This window comes from Anarhichas minor, unplaced genomic scaffold (assembly GCF_050575085.1).
Source record: "Anarhichas minor isolate MPS153535 unplaced genomic scaffold, ASM5057508v1 ptg000042l, whole genome shotgun sequence".
Taxonomy (NCBI): domain Eukaryota; kingdom Metazoa; phylum Chordata; class Actinopteri; order Perciformes; family Anarhichadidae; genus Anarhichas; species Anarhichas minor.
Genome location: NW_027466488.1, coordinates 9,264,298 through 9,279,099, shown reverse-complemented (window position 1 = coordinate 9,279,099; position 14,802 = coordinate 9,264,298). Strand labels below are relative to the sequence as shown.

Genomic DNA, 14,802 nt, shown 5'->3' with positions numbered 1-14,802 from the left:
GCAAGGAATCTCTTTGCATAGGTCGAGAAGCATTCATCTGATCTACTTCAGACTTAGCGTGTGTATCGACAACACTGCAATCGTACAGAGTTTTACATTCAGAGCCCACGCAAAGTGCCCAGCAATTAAGCCTCAGGGTTTCTCCCCTTTGGCGGACATTTTGTGATTGATTATTACATGTGGTATCTGCGTGTCAATTGTCAGTGTCTCTGCCTCAACCTCAACGTTTTGTGAGAGCTGTATTGAAGAAAGTGTTTTGCCAGTAAAGCTGAGCAGCTGCTTCATTTAATTATTTTATGGTTACATGTTATCTACGTTTCTTAGAATGCCTCTCAACAATCACTGAAGACTATTTTCCTGCGATCAAACAAAGACAGGACTTTCACACAGTAGAACGCTGTTTGAGTCCTGTGTGGAACCAAAAGTCAACTTTGACTAATTTAGGTTTGCCTTCGTAACTTAAATGATTTAACAAGCACACTTATCTTAAGCCAAACCCAGATTTTTTACTGAACCTAACAAAGAAGTTTGTTACAATATACAACGTTTAAAACTTCGACCATAATCTGGGAGGAACCCCATTTCCATTGAGGCGTAATTGAGGATGCAATTGAGTTGTATGGGAACGTAATTTTGCACAAGCCAGGGTTGAACTGAGGCAGCACCATAAACATTCATCCTCTCAAAAATAAGCTTCTTTTACTGTCATCTAATGTGTGTACAGGAGGTGACTCTCTCTGAGAGTTATCCCCAACAAACACCAACAGCACTTATGTGGAGAACTATAGAGCTCAATGTGAGAGCACTTGTTAATTGGAAGCAATGGGTCTAATTGATGGGAGAATATACAGCCATCCCCTCTCCTCTTTCTCTCTCCTATCCACCAACTCTCTGTTTATGTAGCCCACTTCTCAAAATTGCGAGAGGTGCTCGGCTACGAGCTCTGCCATTTTCTCCTCTGGAATCCTCAACGCGCTCGTCCAAGTCCTACAACGCTATCAACACTTCCTCTCTCCAAGCTTGTCAATCTCAACCTTCCACAGTCCCGGCACACGTTTAATATATTAAATGAACGAGGGGGCTGAGGTAATGTAAGTAATACGATGTGAGGAGCAATGTTCGCAAGCAGTCGTGCCATGTACAGCACTGTTTGAATAATGTAATACTTCAAGTTTGATAATGTATGGCTATAGATAGGTCTGCACTGCAGCCAAGTATTGATTGCGTTAAGCACATCTACAGTACAGCAAATGGTGCGAGTTGGTATCAGTCTTTACACGGTATACAGTACCTCAGTAACCAGATACCTTGTCTGATTACAGAAACCTCAGGGCCAGTGCTGCTGTTAATGACATTTATTGATAAATCCAATTCCTGGATCCTTATATGTGTGTATCTGGTGCATGTCAGAGTGCAAGTAGATTCATGTGCATTGTAACCCTTTCCCCCCCTCTTCTGGGTATACTAATGAAGAGACGGCCACTCCAGACGTCCAGACGCGTGCCCTACAACGGCTCCCGCAGATTCAAGGGAGAATTTCGATATTAATGATTTATGCTGTATTTGCATACAAACCTAATGCAAACCCACTCCAGATAATCACATTTTGCCAGGTCTGAATTGGGTTTTTGCGGCTGTCTTTGATGCCCCCACCTTCTCCGCCCACCGAATAACAGTGGAATGTGGGTGACCCCCCCAACACAAGGGGTTTACAAGTGGACACATAAAGAGGGGCTGTAATAGTGCATTTTGCTGTGAAACAAGAGTGTCTATTTTCCCATCCAATCTTTGTGATCCAGCAGTGTGTGTAGCAGAACTGGCGGCAGTCACAGTAGCAGTGATAGTGGTAACGATGGTCAGCCACACAGCACTGACATACAGACTACAGAACTCTGTTCCCATACGACTAAAATGCATTCTCCAGGTTTACGATTGCCGTTTTAAACACGTCGTTAACATTGTAAATTAAAAGAAAAGAAAACTAAAATGTGAGAAAATGACTTGGTTATGTTAAGGCAACAAAACCTCTTTGTTTGGTTTTCAAAAATAATTTGACTTTGTGGATTTGATACTTACTTAAATAGAAGATCACAAAACGTCTTCAACCATTGAGCAAAGGTAATAGTCATTACACTACGAGCGGTAGTCAGTTTAGGTAACTGTAGAGAGAGTAGTAGAAATATAGAACTGAGCATCAATAGTTAAAGCCTCTGTTGTAATGGCAGCAAACATATAGTTGCTTCTGTAGTCACCGTTATGATAGTTATAAGAGCAACAGTACTTGTGGTTTCAGCAGAGAGACTTATATCAATACTAGGAAAAGTAATTGCTTAGAGTTCACATGGGATCCACAGCATGCAATCCATGGAAGAGTTAACGCTGACACACAAACAGAAACATATTTGTTAGCGTGTGGTGAGAAAGACCTCACATATCACTCGATTCTTTTCCTTTCATTGTGGTCCGTTGTGAATTCACCGTGCCCTTTACTACACGTGTACGACTGCTGAAGGCTTCAGAAGTCGCCCCAATGTAACGTCAAGCTCAGTAGAACAACTCATTCATATTCATTCTCAAGCAGCATGACTCGATTTGACTTGTTTCCTTTAATCTTTTTATATGTTTCTATGCTATCTAGCTGGAGATCTGAATGGTGAATATCCGTTGCCAAGAAGTTGCACACATAATAACTTGTTGGGTTTTTTAATTACAATCAGATGAGGACAAACTAACAGCAAGTAAGAAAGGCTTTTGTTCCACAGAGGAAGAGCTTATCTATAAAGGTCAAGCATTCCTAGTTACAAAGGGAAGTGTCAACATTACATAGCTTAAGACAATAAGTAGCGCGTTCTCACACAAACAGGCACCTCTCTATTAAATGAAACATATAGTTATATATCAATCTTGTATGGTTAAAATTCTTCCATAACGTTAAGCTATGCAGAGAGCCTGGCTCCATGACAACGGACAATATTTTGTCGGATGGAAAGGTCAGATGAACACATGTGGCTGCATTGCTTCATTAACGGAGGTGTCGCTATTATCATAGATTATTGTGTCTACTGTGCCTTTATGAATGTATGCCTCTAGACATACACTCTACATTTCACTGGCCAAATGTCACTTGATTTTGTCATACACAAAATGAAAATGATTTATGACTGTGTCATTGGGCAATACTGAAACTAACAGTGAGGCAACAAATAGTAAAAAGATTTTTTTTTTTCTTGATTAAATCTGACAAAATAAGCAAAATATGACAATCTGTGTAAGGGACTGCAGTTGAGTAAACATTGTAGCTACAACATACTGTATCTGGCAGTTAATGAATGTGAAAAAATAAACCGTATTATGTTTTCTACTTTGAATCAAATATGGGCAATTGCTTGCTCACTCTCAACAAATTACTCTCAATTTTCGAACATGAAGGAGTTGTCACTGACCGGAGCTAAGTAATCTTTCTCTTTGTAATAGTATGTTTCAAAGGTCAACACCAACCATAGGTTTGAACTTTCTTCCTACAGACAGACTGTAGCAACCACCCCTAAATAGCGAAAAAGGGTTGTAAAAAAAAAAATAGAGAAATAAGAAAAAAGCATTTCCTTCTCCAGTCTCAAGGAGCGGCTGTAACCTTAGCAGAATCATGAAAGTTGACAGTTCATTTTTCACAGGGTCATAGATCGACGAGTCTTAAAAAGTAATGGGCTTTTGGGAGCCGGCTTTATGAGAGCTAAGATAGTTAAGAGACATGTGGAGGAGATGGCAAGGGGAGCTGAGGTCCTGCTCTTACTCATCCAGGGTTATTCCCTCCATGCTGCGGAGCTGGAGGGAGGCGCTGCACTTCCAGTAATATAAACGTGTAATAAAGATTAATCTGTTGCTAGTCGGCAGGCTGATAGCTTCTAAACCTGCTTGAAATAAGGCTGAAATCACTTCAGAGCCAATCTCAAGACCTTTAGTGAGTGTCTGAGATTTCTTTGTGGGTGTCAGGAAAAAAAATGTATGTGTTCGTCTTGTGTGTTTAGTGTGGATGTGTATGAAGTGCTGGAAAAATTGAATTTGTGTTTCTAACACATGTGTATTCATGACTTTTTATGTGTGTGGTTTTGGGCTGGTGGAAGTGTCTGGATATCTGTGTGTGTGCTTTACAGCTGTTATAGTTCCAGTAGGGGTTAAACACACTCACCAGGTGCATCTGGCCTCTTCATGCCCCCTGTGGGTGCTCCGCCTCCCAGGCCGTTGAATGCGGGGATGTTGTCATTGCTGTAGGCTCTGAGGACAGACAGCATGTTCATCTGCTGCTCTAGGTGGGTGTGCTGCTCAGTCTTCAACAGTCCTGGGGGACCTCCAGGAGACAGGAGGGCCAGGCCCTGCTGCCACTGCTTCTCCAGTGGCAAAGCTTGGTTCTTGGTTTGGGGAACCAGAGAATATGGTGTCATGGCGGAGGAAGAAGCGGCCAAACCACCTCCACCCCTTGGGGGCAGAGAGGAGTTGTCTTGGAGCTGTTTGGAGTGGTTCTGGAAGCGGTCTGAAGTCGGACTTCCATCTTCCTCTCTCTCCACGTCCATTTGCCCATCCTCATCTCTTTCCTCCTCCTCTTCAGCCACTCCTCTCTCCTCTTCCTCTTCATCGGTGTGATTCTGTTGCTGCTGTCTTTTGGGGGTGGTTGAAGGGGTGTCACTGGCACTGCGTCCCCCGGCCTTTGCAACCTCATCATCTGATCCAGCCTGGTCCTCTTCGGTGTCTCCACGGGAGCCCCTATCAGCAATCTGGTCATCCCCAGCTGAAGCTGCTCCACCAAAGGCCCGCGTGGGTAGGTCCATACCCTGCTCCGCAGGGACTAAATACGCTTGAAGGCCCTGGTTGACCCTCTGGGATCCATCATACAAGCCACCAAACCGCCTGTAGAAGTCACTCTGGAAGGGATTGTAGGGCTGGTCGATGTGGTTGTTCCAGCCTCCCTGGATTTTCTCCCCATTTCTGTCTCCGTCAAGGGCCATACCAGAGGTCTTGGTGTTGGAGGAGTGAATGATGGAGGTGGTGGGAGAGTTCTCTCCATGAAGCTCCTTGCCTGTATCAGACCGCTGCTGTTGGGCCTTACCCAGGTGGTTGGCCTGGAGGTGCAGAGCCATGATCTCGAATGAGGAGGTGGAGAAGGAGCAGAAGAGGCAGCCATGCCACGCCACATTATCATGGATGGTGACTGAAGAGCCAGGGAGGGACCCGGATGCAGACTCAGGCCGGACTGACACAGACAGATCAAGTGGTTCATACTGGGACCCAGGTTTACCAGGCTGTGAGTTCTGTTTGGCTTCAGTCTTGTCTTCTCTTTCCTGGTCAGCCGAAATGGCCCGCTTTGCTTTGGGCTCGCCATTGTCATGGTAGCACTGGGCCTGGAGCTGGACTGAACTCTGGTTGTCCTTCATGTCCTTCTTCATGGAGCTGAGGACAAAGCTGTCCATGAAGGCCTGGAGAGAACCTTGAAAGTGGACCCCGTTTCCCATCATGCTTTGGTAAGCCCTGCTTAGGTCGGAGAAGCTATCTGTCCCTGTTGAGACGAGGGCAGACGGGCCATCAGCAGTCTTCATGTTCTCAGCTGAAGAGGCGGAGTCAAAGCGGCGGTCCCCGCGCTCACGATCTCGGTCATGCGGAGACATCATACCAGCCGATGCCCACTGATGTGGCAGCATTGGACCTGCCCTGAAGTCTAGGTTGGGAGGCATGCTCTTGAAGACATTACGGAGGACATCTGGTCGAGCAAAGACGCCGCCACCGGTTGTCTTCCCATGATCCTCTTTGTGGTCAGAAGAAGGGGTGTGGCAAGAGGATGGGCCTGAGGTGGTGGAGCCATTTTGGCGCTCGCGGTGGTGGCGCTCCAGGTGGTACTTCAGACTGGCAGACTGGGTGCCGGCATAGTCACAATGAGGGCACCGGTAGGGTTTCTCTCCTGAGAGGCCGAGAACGAGAAAGAGAAACAGAAAGGGAAAGACAGGGAAAACAGTGAATAATTAACCTGATTATTAGATTGACTGGATATCAAAATCTATTTATTGGAGCAGGGAATGTGGACCCTAGGGTCATGTAACCTCCCTGAACAAAGAAAATTAGGTCAAATGGGTAGAGCTCACAAAAAAAGATGTGCATTTCATTGACTACTATGGAAAAAGAGGATATTTTGCAATTGCCTTTTTAGTAGGCATAAAAACAAATGCATTTTCTAACTCTTTAAAAAAGGATGAGGGAAGATAGAAAAATAAATAAATATGGAAAGTAGAAGTTTAGAAATAAAAACAACTAAAGCATAGAATGAAATAAAATACAACACAAAGTGATAATGAACAGTCTTTAGTCTTCCACAGACTCTGTGTGTCTGTGTGTGTGTGTGTGTTGTGACGGGGGTAGGGTTGTGGAATAGGCATCTGAATGTGGGTCGATCCAGCTCGATCCAGCCCCGCCAAGTGAGGCATCACTCACATCAACACCGTAAAAAAAAACATTTCACCATATGGTGCTTTCAGTCCACTACAAGAGATAATATTTTCAACTGACAACAAACTGTCTCGATGCTATCTGTGTTTGCACGGGTAAGGGCTGGGGCTGAGGGTGCGGCACGGTCTGTTTGTGTCTGTGTGCATCTGTGCATGGATGTGTGTGCATGCAGTGGGGTCATCATGCCTCTGTTCTGGCCTTGCTTGCTGTCAGGCCTGTGCCTCGGCGATGAGAGTGCAATTTCTGGGTCATTCCCTATTTGCAGTTTATCTTGAGAAGCATAAATCAGCCCGAGCATAGCATCTCCCCGACCACTGGAATACAATATGGATGATACGCTACGATGCAAAAATAAGTCATTGAGTATTTGGAAAAAAAATTAAAAAAAGAAAAGAAATGTGCAGGCGACATATGTGAACCACATGCTTGTTGCAGTGAAGCTGTGAGTTTCCTATGATTAAGAACAATATGGGTCACTACAGGATACACAGATCAAAGAGAGTTACACTACGGTAAAAGAGGGGTGAATCCGTTGTGTAACATTTACATATATTTATTTGTGCTGCACATCCATATTAATGAATATTCTTGATAATGGTATAACACCAGCATTATTCTGCCAGAAGTGGATCTTCCATTGGAATGATACTTATGTTGAAATAGAACACATCCTGCTTGCAATTATAATAGGCTTGGAGTCTGAGCCAGATTTGGATTCATTAAACAATGAACAGAGAGGGAAAAAATGCTAAGCTGGATTCTTTTTTTTAAATATATACATATAAAAAGTTCCCAGAGTGGAATTTCTGTTAGAGGGATAACAGTGACTGAGTGAAAAGAGAGGGGGATTGGTGGAAAAAGAACAAAAAAGGATGATTGTAATGTTTTGTGTGCATGCACATTTCTATATACACAGTATAGGACCATAAACTGTTTAGATTATACACATGGAAACCATTTTATAAAAGAAAAAAAAGGCATTGTTACGCAAGGCTGGTTTGAATGATTTAAGTCGGGCTGTGTAGTAAATCATGGATATAATTAGCAAATGGCATACTGCTCAAGTAATTTATCATTATTTAGAGGGCACCATTCCAGAAAAAGACTGCGATCTGCAGACCTACTGCAGAGTTCTCAAATAAAGGGCCACAAACACCAACTCAATACAATATTGATATAAGAGAGAAACGAATAGGAGGGTGTACAAAAGAAAATTGAAGGTGGAAACGCTGAAGAGGAGTAGAGAGAAAGACGAAGAGAGACAAAAAAGGGAAAGAGAGAGCGTGCAGAGAGTCAGATAGCCCTGATATCTTTTATCTTACGCTAGAGTGGCTATGAAGCATAGAGTATATTTAAAATAAACCATACGAGATGAGCTTTTAACCCAATAAGTGCTTCTCCTGTGTGCTGCCGAACAGAGGCTCTGTGCTGATTCAATAAGGAAACGTCCCTGATGCAAATGATCATTCTCAATTCCTCTAACTGGACAAAATGATATTCTAGGAGCCAAATTAGACAGAAATTAGACTGATCTGATCTTTTTTTTCTGCCTCTGTCTTTTCTTTCCTTATAAGAGGTTGTTAATGTTCATGTGGTGGGGGGAGGAGGGGGGGGGGGGGTAGATTAATGTACTATCTACATATCTAAAATGAGAATGAAAAGCACAGAAGAGTTGTGTGTTTGACACTCTCTTTTGATGTTTACTTAGGAAGGCAAACTGAAAATAAATACAAATGCCCTCAGAGAGCCATCAGTTTATTCCACTTTTCCATTAAAATTAAGCATTTAAATATATCTGGAGAAAGCGAGACAGACGACAAGTGCTTGTGTCTACGTACTTGTGTGTGTGTGTGTGCGCCATTTGGAATGTGTGCGAACACATGTTTATGCATGCTTGTCGGCCTGAGTCTGTGTGTATGTATGTGTGTGTGTCTTAGAGGGCCATTTGGACTGGCTAAGACATCTGCTCCATCATACGTCAGGGGCCTGGTGTGACATCTGGGGAATATACTGTATCCTGCCTTGCAACATTACACACAATTTACTGCTAAAGGTCATTATGTACCCGTTAATCCACTTTTAATTGATATCAGCGCAAACAGCACAACCTCCCAGCCACATGACAGATCACTGCCGCCACAAAACCAGAAAATTGCTATTTGGGAGTTAAAAATAGAACGGTAAACTTTTTGCTGATGTCCGTCTTGGCTTTGTTGGACAACTTTGGACATTTTGTTCCTGCCAAAGGTGAACGATAGAAGGGTAAAAAAAAAGAAATGCACCACTGCGGCTTTCTAGAATTCATAAACATCTAAGTGACACCTTTGTGGCTATAAATCATCTGTCTCCTGATTGCTGTACTGGGATCTGCTCCTCCATAGTATGTTTTCACTTCATGCTGTATGTACTGATTTCATCTGGCTTTGTGTGAACGGTGACAGCGCCATAGAAACAAGTAAAGATAAATACCACAGACCTGTACAGAGAGGCATTTAAAATGGCTTAATATATATGACATACTGGAAGATGAATTTCCATTTGGCCGGAAGGATGAAAAAAAAACACACATGTTTGAGAGAAGTAATAATTGCTAGAAGCTGTTTTACATCTGTTTCATGTAGATGTGCTTAAAATTGTGGTTAGTGGTGAATTGAGAATGCCTATAATGCTGTCAGGGTTAACAGTTCAACTGCTTCAGAGGTGAAAGTGCACTTGTACATACAATCAGGAACTTGAGATGGATGTGCCCACCCAATGGCAAAAGTGAGGCATTAAAAGGATAAGGCTGGAATTACTATTTATTTTTATTATTGTCGATAAATCCTATGACCATGTCATCTTATCACTAAACGTCATTCTTGAAGCCCTCAGCGTTACTATAATTACGTTGGTAGCAGCCTTTTGCGTGATATCTTGACGCTGAATGTTGGTCCAAAGCGGTCACAGTTAACATTGTAACACCTGGTTAACATTGTAAAGCGGTCGTTGTTAACATTGTAACACCTGGATAATGCTGTGAAACGGTCGTTAACATTTTAACACCTGGTTAACGTTGTAAAGTGGTTGTTGTTAACATTGTAACACCTGGTTAACATTGTAAAGCGGTCGTTAACATTGTAACACCTGGTTAACATTGTAAAGCGGTCGTTAACATTGTAACACCTGGTTAACGTTGTAAAGTGGTCGCTGTTAACATTGTAACACCTGGTTAACATTGTAAAGCGGTCGTTATCGTTGTAACACCTGGTTAACATTGTAAAACGGTCATTGTTATCGTTGTAACACCTGGTTAACATTGTAAAGCGGTCACAGTTAACGTTGTAACACCTGGTTAACATTGTAAAGCGGTCACAGTTAACAATTTATCACCTGGTTAACATTGTAAAGCGGTCACAGTTAACGTTGTAACACCTGGTTAACATTGTAAAGCGGTCGTTGTTAACATTGTAACACCTGGTTAACATTGTAAAGCGGTCGTTAACATTTTAACACCTGGTTAACGTTGTAAAGTGGTTGCTGTTAACATTGTAACACCTGGATAATGCTGTGAAACGGTCGCTGTTAACGTTGTAACACCTGGTTAACATTGTAAAGCGGTCGTTGTTATCGTTGTAACACCTGGTTAACATTGTAAAGCGGTCACAGTTAACGTTGTAACACCTGGTTAACATTGTAAAGCGGTCACAGTTAACATTTTAACACCTGGTTAACATTGTAAAGCGGTCGATGTTAACATTTTAACACCTGATTAACATTGTAAAACGGTCGTTGTTATCGTTGTAACACCTGGTTAACATTGTAAAGCGATCGTTGTTATCGTTGTAACGCCTGTTTAACATTGTAAAGCGGTCAGTGTTTGCACACCTGGTTAATGTTGTGAAGTGGTCGCTGTTAACGTTGTAACACGTGATGAACGTTATGTATATTGCCGGCCTCATCCTTTAAGTATGAGGCTCATGCTGATTGCTAGTAACAGTTCAATTGTCACACCATAAATACATAGTATATGGACACAGGAACACATGTATACGGGTCTGCACCAAACGGCAAACAAAGTATATTAAATGAAGCAGTGTCATTGTGTTGAAGATACCGCATGGTATTATAGGAATTGGAGGGAAAAAGGGAGCACTTAGAAAAACGTATTAGGAGGGAGAAAGTGGAAGAAAGAGCAGAACAAGGGAGGGAGTGAGAGGAATGGAGGGAGAGATCACAGGTCCCTCTTGATTCATCCTGATTACAAGGTTAGGTTAAGGTTAAGTGACATGGGCAAGTCTTGCCTCTCCCCTTCCTCTCTCTCCCCCTCTTTGTCTCCCCCTCTCCTCGTTTAAAGGTGAGAAGGGACCCTTATTGGTTATGCGGCCCTGCCTGAAGTTATGTGTGGCTATTGTCAAGAGCGAGGACCTTTTTATTTTTTACACACAGCTGCTTACTGCTAAATAGTGCCTTGTCCAGAAGGGGACAATCTGGGCCTCTAATTGCTGTCACTGAAGCCTAGATTCATTATGTGACTTTCCCATTAAAATGTGAGCATTAATTTGTATAATGAAATATCACCCTCTGCAGTGTGTTCATTAGCTGTGGCCCCACACTGTAGCACCACAGCCGCACAATGTTAGCTACCTAGAAAACTGTGGTTAATTTTGCTAATGGATATTTTCCCACTCACTGTTCAAGAGGAAATTAATACTGTAACATTAGCTCTTTAACTTTTGGAGAAATTTAAATTCACTTCATTCCTTTCAAGCTGGCGTTAGCTGCTCATTAATCTCTGCGTCGCGTTGCACAATGCAGCCTCGGCTGGCTTTGGTAAGCAACTCCATTGTGCCACTCGCATTGCATTAGGATGAAGGGGAGCCCCACTGTCGTCTGTGAATTTCTCGGCATTGTCACGGCAGCACGGAGAGGATCTTTAACCGTAAAGTAATGTTGTGGATGTAATCAGGATGTCACAGTGATTAGGTTATAGTGATGATTTAAAGGCCACATATTGGGGATGCATCAAGCTGTTTTTTCTCCAGACGATGCTAACGCCGTGCTTAGATAGGCCGGCGGCCAGAGATACATTCCGTTCCAAAAGACAACATCCTTGCTAACTTTTATCACTTTTGCTCCCACGTGTAAGGGCTCCGGATTAATTATTTTATTGTGCTTCTGAGATATGAATGGATACATGTTAAATATACTGTGTGTGGATGGAATTAGATGGACCTACTTGTCTGTGTGTGTTTTGCCAAATGAGTTAAAGCCAGGCCTAGCTTGAGGTCTCCGCTTCCTTCGTGATAAAATATGGCCCTCATGGGTGTCCTTACTGGACTACTCAAAGCAGACATAACTCAGCTCTCTCACCACCAGATAACAGATGCCCCCAGAAAACCACCGCTATCCCCAGCTACTGTGGATGGCCTGGCCGTGACCTGGATGCGCTGTTCAACATAAGGATCCTAATTATGTGAGCGTACACCAGACGTGTTAGCGTGCTGCAGTTTAAAGCTTTTCCTCTAATTCCTTTTTTCAGATCTGAGGTACAGTACGTGCCTCTTATTAAGGGAAGCGAAAGGGGGTTACAGCGCGGGTGGTCTCTCTGTTCTGCCTTTTAAGTGAATGGCGAAGGATGGAAAAAAAGCGAGACAGAGAAGGAGAATAAGAAGAAAAGCAAGCATTGATTTTTTTTTCTTTTTCTGCAGCGTTTTACCCTCTGCTTCTCTACTGGCACTCAAGGATTACTCCGTTGTAAAGTGTAGAAAGTAGCAAAAAGGTCGGGGCGGTTGGACTGTGTTATGTATGTGCTTTCCAAGAACATCTAGAGGAATTCAGGGATGTACAAATCTTTGACTGACAGAAGGGGAAATTACTTTAAGTCATGAAATAATACATTTTTTCTGTATTTGTTTTCATTTGATAAAGTCGGGTTCAAAAATCTATTATATTTTCAGAAAAGCATAGTGATATGCATAATGTTTTTAATAGACAATGCGCTTATTTGACTAAGCCAAATATGACATTACTCACTATGCTATATAGTAATAGTGCAGAAACAGAAACCTTAAAGACACCTGCTTTTAGTAGTTATTAAAGCCGTTTCCCCTATAAGTTACAGATATTCAGCTTCACTCTCTCCATAGGGGATCCAGGTAACCTGTCAGTGAGGATCTTAATGCCTTGCTCAAGGACACTTTGATTAGAGAAAAGGTGATTACGCGGTTCCTCTCAGTGTGTATTCAGTAAAGGCACCGAACCAATTCACTCTTTCCAGTTTGGAAACACTGCCTCCCTGAGAGATAAACCGAGAGGCAGCGGGGAATCACCTTAAACACTTAACTTAACTTTACGCTACACACCGGGCCCAGCAGCCGGGAGCAGGCGTCCTTGTTGTAAGGTGACCTCTGCATGGTCTAATTGTGACTCTAGCCTGGATAGTCAGTGGGGCGTTCGTACCTTGCAGAGGGTTAGGACTCTGGCTACTGTCCACAGTCCACATCATTACTCTGACTGCAGACCTAACCTTCCAGCGACGACTGGCGGACGGGTTATCGGAGGAAGTGGCCGAGCTCCCGGTTGGTAAGATGTATGGGGGCGGGAGAGTACGCAGCTCGGAGGGTTGGGACGCTGGACTTCAACAAAATAAAGCTAAAATCTATTAGGCACATCGTCTCACGCACATCCCTAAACTGTGGACAGGCCGGCTTTGTTTTGGCTCGAAAGTTATTGAGAGTTAGCGAGTGTGAAATTGCCCTCTGAGTGATGTCATTGGAGGACACTGAACCCTTGTTGTGTTAATTAGAGCTCAATGAAAAAAAGAAAACTGAATAATAATGGCCTTAAGCCTCAATGAGGGACACTGTTAGGAAACGCATATTCCTCCTCGTGAATAGTTTATTTATTTGTCTTTATGTCAATTTGAATAAAATGCATTACATCTGATAAGACTGCACGGAAATGTGTCTAGGATTACATCTCGTGGACTAAACAGGATTATGATTTATGAACCGGGATAACAGGGTTTTTACGGTTCTGCTCATTTACAGGGCATTGTCACACTGTGATTTAGAAAGTTTGACCATCTAAGCACTTAATATTGGATGTAGTTTGTCCTGTAAGCAGGTCTTTTTTTTCTTTTGTCTTTCTAATATAATGTATAGAAATTAATCTTAATAGGCAGCGCTGATTAAATATGAATCAAGATTCTGGTACTAAATTGCCTATTTCTCGTCTCAAATGTTTTTGGAAACATGTCCATCCAAAAGGTTTCTGACCCGGCTGCCATATTGAAAACAGTCTAGTCTAGTCTAAAACCAACCACTGCCCAGCGACCGGAGCAAAGTTTCTCATTTTAAGTAAACATCAAACTAAAATAGGTTTCTGGAAAGATTTGTGGTCAGAAATACACAATTCAGCAACAGATTCTTGATTTATATTTGATCAGAGCCGCCTAGTTTGATCGAAGTTGACGAGCTATGATTGACAGCTGCGTTAGATACTCCTCTGCCCTGCTTGGTTGTTTTTCTTACGGCGCGATTGAATCTTGCCATTAAGAGCAGAAAAAAGAGGCAGTGGAACCTGACTTTTTCACAGATTATCAGTCTCATGTGCTTCTCTCAGGATAAAGCAAATATAACAAAAAAGATTGTATTAACCAACTTCAGTTACCAACTGTAGCTTTCAGGTCTTCTCAACTAAAGTATTATCAATTACCAAATCAATAAGCTATCCATGAATCTGCATCATATCCATCAATTCAGAGGCAGATTGACTCCAATATGTGGCATATGATTGTTGTGTAGGCCAACAATCATATGCCAGTCTAACCCCAGAAGGAATGTCAGTACATGTGGTAAAGTAAATTGTGCATGAAGCATAATGAATGTTTGATTGCTTGGAGAAATGCACTCTTATGTGCCTGCACTTGGCTGGTGGAGAAGGGGTGAGTGCACTCTACTGACCTGTGTGTATCCGCAGGTGGACTTTGAGATGGTGGGAGGTGCGGAAGGACTTGCCGCAGTAGGGGCAGTCCTTGGAGGACGAGGCCACGCTCCGCTCGCGATGCTGGGACAGCGACGGCTGAACGCTCCCCGCCGCCTTCCCCGAGTCCTCCCCGACATCTGGAGCGCACGCCGAGACGGCACAAGGAGGGAGAGACAAATGGAAAGGTGTGTTGAGTGCCACTTCAAAGCCACATCACAACACAACACGTTTTTCTTTTCTTTTTTCCCCTCTTTCTCCTCTGTCTGTCAGTCATTGTCCCTCGTTTTTTCCCCCTCGCTCGAATGTGCGAACGCCACACAAAGTCAAACGCATCAAAACGGGCTCACG

At 43.0% G+C, this 14,802-nt stretch overlaps 1 protein-coding gene across 2 annotated transcripts in view; it reads right to left on the bottom strand.

Annotated features, from left to right (window-relative positions):
- Window positions 1-14,802, bottom strand: part of znf536 (zinc finger protein 536) — a 110,947-nt gene that overhangs the window by 59,284 nt on the left and 36,861 nt on the right. For both annotated transcript variants that reach the window (XM_076110185.1, XM_076110186.1), the window contains exons 2-3: window positions 14,433-14,591; window positions 4,187-5,947 (exon numbers count right to left, since the gene is read on the bottom strand). In XM_076110185.1, coding sequence (XP_075966300.1) covers window positions 4,187-5,947; window positions 14,433-14,591 — 1,920 coding nt within the window. The remainder of the gene's footprint in view (window positions 1-4,186; window positions 5,948-14,432; window positions 14,592-14,802) is intronic.